Raw genomic sequence first — 3,911 nt, 5'->3', positions numbered from 1 at the left:
GTCTAAACCAGACTTAAGACTCACAAGCTCTACTCATCTCCTCTAGACCCAAACGCTCCGACTCTGGTTGCTATGGTAACGTGTACATATCCCTTCAAAATAAGATACAGATGTGCCACAAAAACGAACATTTTACTTTGGTGAATATTTTAACTCACGATAATGACTAACGGAGCCCTGAGCTTGTTTCTCTGCAACCAGACGGTCCATCAGGGACTGATGGGAGACAATAACACCTGAAGTGTTGCTTATGTCCACAGCCTGCTTGGTCTCTACGTGGCGAAGCAGCTTGAAGCTTCATTGCCTCATTAGCAGCCGGTCGCCACATGTTACGCAGAGCGGCTTGTAATGTGGGACTCACCTCCCGGTCCGGGATAAATCCATCCTCCTGTCTCTTCTCTGGGCCGTTTCCCCTTTGCAGAGAAACTTTCCAAAGACATCTGATCTGTTTCTGACTCATTTTGCTGCTTGTGACTCAGTGTAACCGAGAGAATCCAGTTAAAGGATTTTCAAAATAAAAGATCCTCCAGACTCAAATAATACATAAAACGGAAATATTTCACTATTTGTTGAGCGGCCCGGTACCAATTGGTCCACGGACCGGGGGTTGGGGACCACTAATGTAGCGCACCGTGTTTCAGCCGGGGCGTCATTTGGAGGGCAGCATGGTGTGGAACTGAGGGGTGAGATGGTTGGACTAGGACAGCTTTAGTCAGAAAGACAGAGAGAGAGAGACAGAGGGAGAGAGAGAGAGCTGTTCTCCTCCAGGTGGCGCTCATGGTGAAGGTGTCGGATGTGGCCAGAGCTGCTCACCGCTGTCGGCCACTGAGTACTTGTTGGCGTTGTTGACGACGGCCTTCACCCGGTCGGCCTGGATGGCGATGTCGGCCTCCACCAGCGCGTGTTTCTGCAGCAGGTCTTCCACGCCCAGCAGGTGTTTCCCGTAGTCCTGAGACAGCAGCAGCATCTGGAAGACAGACCGGGGTTAGAGCTGGGATCCTCGTCCGGGGATGAAGGTGGGTTCCTCTGCCTGCCTTCATCTCGTCCATCCAGTCCATGATGTAGAGCATCTCCTGGAAGACCCTTTGCAGGCCCAGGTTCATCTCCAGCCGCTGCCGCCGCGCCTTCAGCAGCTCCAGCAGGTATTCCCACAGCCGGATCACATTATCCTTTCTGGCCGCGATGCGCTTGATGTCGTGGTAACGCTCCGCCTCCAGCTCCTTCGCCACGGAGACCACAGCCTGAACACGTTCCTCATACGCTGCGATGTCCGTCTCGATGGCCTCGTGCTTCTTGGTGGCTGCCTCCACGGCTTGGAGGTCAAAGCCAAAGTTGTCCTGGAGTCAGAAGGGAGGGCGAGTGAGGAAGGCAGGACAGGTGAGCTAAAGGTGAACTGCTGCAGAGCGCTGCTCACCTGAGACACCAGCCTCTGGTTTTCACTGAGCCACGTCTCCCTCATGGCTGCCTTGCGGTCAAAGCGTCTGGCCAGCTGCTCCAGCTTCTCCTGGCGGATCAGCTCCGTCCGAAGAGCCAGCTCCCGCTCATGCTCCGCCTTCTCCAGGCGCTCCCAGGCCTGATGGGAGGAGCAGACCAACACTCTAAATCTGGACGACGTTTCAGAGAGCGGCGGTGGGCGGTGCTCACCTTGTTGATGTCCGAGATGAGCTTCCCCTCGCGGGGCATGTAGACCTTCTGGTTGTTGGCCCTCATCTTGCTCTGGATGGTGAAGAGCAGAACCTCCAGGTTCCCCTTCTCTGTGAACCTGAGAGGACAACAAAATCAATGTCTGAACAGGTGGAGTCACCTGGAGCTGAGGACACTGGGAGGACCTGCCACTCACTTGGGCGGTTTCTCCACGGTCCGGTACGTGTTGAAGGCCTGCAGCTGCTGCTGGACGCCCATCAGCGAGTTGGCGAACTTCCTGTTGTTGAGGATGATGATGGTCTGTTCGATCCACTCCAGCAGGTCCGACGCCAGCGACTCGTACTTCTCTATCATCTTCTCGGTCTCGATGGCGTTGTCCAACACCTGGACAACAGAGATGACTCAGGTCAACTGACAGCAGACCGGAACCGGATTCAAAGAAATCCGACCTGAAGGGTGAAGAAGGAACCAGGACCTTGGTACCGGTCCTTTGGCTTGGTCAGGGATCAGTGGACCTGCTCATCTCTGATTGGTCGAGTGTAGCTCACCTGGTTGAAGAGCCCTCAGGTTTATGAACAGTGACGGGTCAGTTTGGGCAGTGAGGTTAATATTCTGACCAGATTTCCCCTGAAGCCTTACAACGGGCCCGAAAACTACCAACATGTTCACCATGACGACGGTTCCCAAGGTTTCCTTCTGAAACAGGAGAGTGGACTGGACCCAGACCTGCCTGCTGGTGACCCATCTGGACCAGAACCTTCAGACGAAGGAGGACGTAACTTACAGAACTGGATAATTGGCCAAACCTTCCTTTCAGAGTCTTTGGGATTTGAATAACAGACTCCTGTCAGTTCCCAGAACACGTCTGGACCTTAAATCCTGGGTCAGTTTGTTTGTCTAAAGTCCGGTGTTATCTTTGGAAAGCAAGCTTATTTATCATGGAAAACTTGGAATCAAAATGGACATGTTGAATCAAGAGTTCAAAACTTTGTCCACATTCTTTGGACTTCATGTCCAACGTTCTTTATGTCCAAAAATATTTTCTTAGGAAAAGAGTTCAGGACATAAAGTCCAGAGTTCTTGCAGCAGTTAAAACCCTGAGGCCATTGGTCCTTGGAAAAATAACATTGTTCTGGCTGCAAGTGTTTGGAAAACTGGGATGTAAAACTGAGCAGCGTTTAGATTGAGTGAGTTAGTGACGGCTCAGTACCGGTTTGCTTTGGGTCGTATAAAGACGTCAGCTGAGCGGCTCCTACCTTCCCGATGCGTTTGCCCTCCACCTTCAGCGCCTTCATCTTGGAGAAGTAGTGGTAGTAGGTGACCACGTAGGTGATGACAGACTTCTCATCAGGATGGTCCACGCTGATATCTGCAGACAGACACACCAGCCCCGGGTGAGACAGGTCCAGCCAGGTAACTGATTGTTGCCTGACGGTCAGACGGGTCAGAACCTTCCGGGTCCAGCAGCTTGGTGAGGCCCAGGTGCTGCTCTGCCAGGTTGAACGCATTCTGCAAGTTGTAGTGAGCGTTGGACTTCTTCAGCTTGTCGAAGTCGATCAGGTCAGGCCTAAAACACCAGACAGGCTTTTCACAACACACCTGTACCACACCTGTCCAGCCAGGTGTCCAGGAGAAGGAGGTTACCTGTGTTTGTGGATGAGGGCGTTGAAGGCCATGCCGTCTCTCCAGCTGGTGGTGAAGTTGTGTATGTTGACGTTGGAATAACTGCAGAGGAACAGCTGAGGTCAGAGACGGTCTGGTCCAGCAGCCTCACCTGGTTACCTGTGCAGGCGGAGACTCACCCGGCCGTCTTCATCTGGCACCACAGGAGCAGGGCGTCCTTGGCCGATCGCTTCTCCTTATTGTCTTCAGTCTCAACACTGATGTCCTGGATCTGAAAGTGGAACAGCAGAAGCGTCAGGACCACCCGTCTCACCTCCGCCTGCTGGCGGCCTGAGGGGGCGTGGCTCTGTTACCTGGAAGCGCAGGATGATGGTCCAGATGAGGCCCAGCGTGAGGCGGTGGTTTCCGTCGACGATGTCGTGGGATCCCATGTTCTCCAGGTGAACCCGCTGCTCCTTCAGGAACTGCAGAGCCTTGTCCACGTTCTCCAGGCAGTGGATGCGCATCCGGCCTTTGGTGGGCTTCGGCTGCAGACAAACAAGGGAATGTAGTCCCTCTGCTGTCCACTAGGGGCCGCTGCTCATTATAAACCCTGCAGTCCCTCTGCTGTCCACTAGGGGCCACTGCTCATTATAAACCCTGCA

General features: G+C 53.6%; 1 protein-coding gene across 2 annotated transcripts in view; it reads right to left on the bottom strand.

Moving 5' to 3' along the window:
* The window catches only part of LOC103471729 (spectrin beta chain, non-erythrocytic 1-like), a 24,123-nt gene that overhangs the window by 12,523 nt on the left and 7,689 nt on the right, over positions 1–3,911 (bottom strand). For both annotated transcript variants that reach the window (XM_008420913.2, XM_008420921.2), the window contains 10 exons: positions 3,621–3,794; positions 3,447–3,538; positions 3,289–3,369; positions 3,096–3,211; positions 2,901–3,013; positions 1,841–2,028; positions 1,645–1,762; positions 1,415–1,573; positions 1,035–1,337; positions 814–967 (listed from right to left, as the gene is read on the bottom strand). In XM_008420913.2, coding sequence (XP_008419135.1) covers positions 814–967; positions 1,035–1,337; positions 1,415–1,573; positions 1,645–1,762; positions 1,841–2,028; positions 2,901–3,013; positions 3,096–3,211; positions 3,289–3,369; positions 3,447–3,538; positions 3,621–3,794 — 1,498 coding nt within the window. The remainder of the gene's footprint in view (positions 1–813; positions 968–1,034; positions 1,338–1,414; positions 1,574–1,644; positions 1,763–1,840; positions 2,029–2,900; positions 3,014–3,095; positions 3,212–3,288; positions 3,370–3,446; positions 3,539–3,620; positions 3,795–3,911) is intronic.

Source organism: Poecilia reticulata, linkage group LG1, assembly GCF_000633615.1.
Source record: "Poecilia reticulata strain Guanapo linkage group LG1, Guppy_female_1.0+MT, whole genome shotgun sequence".
NCBI classification, from domain to species: Eukaryota; Metazoa; Chordata; class Actinopteri; order Cyprinodontiformes; family Poeciliidae; genus Poecilia; species Poecilia reticulata.
Note: the sequence above shows the minus strand (reverse complement) of the source record. Positions and strands in the feature narration are given on the sequence as shown.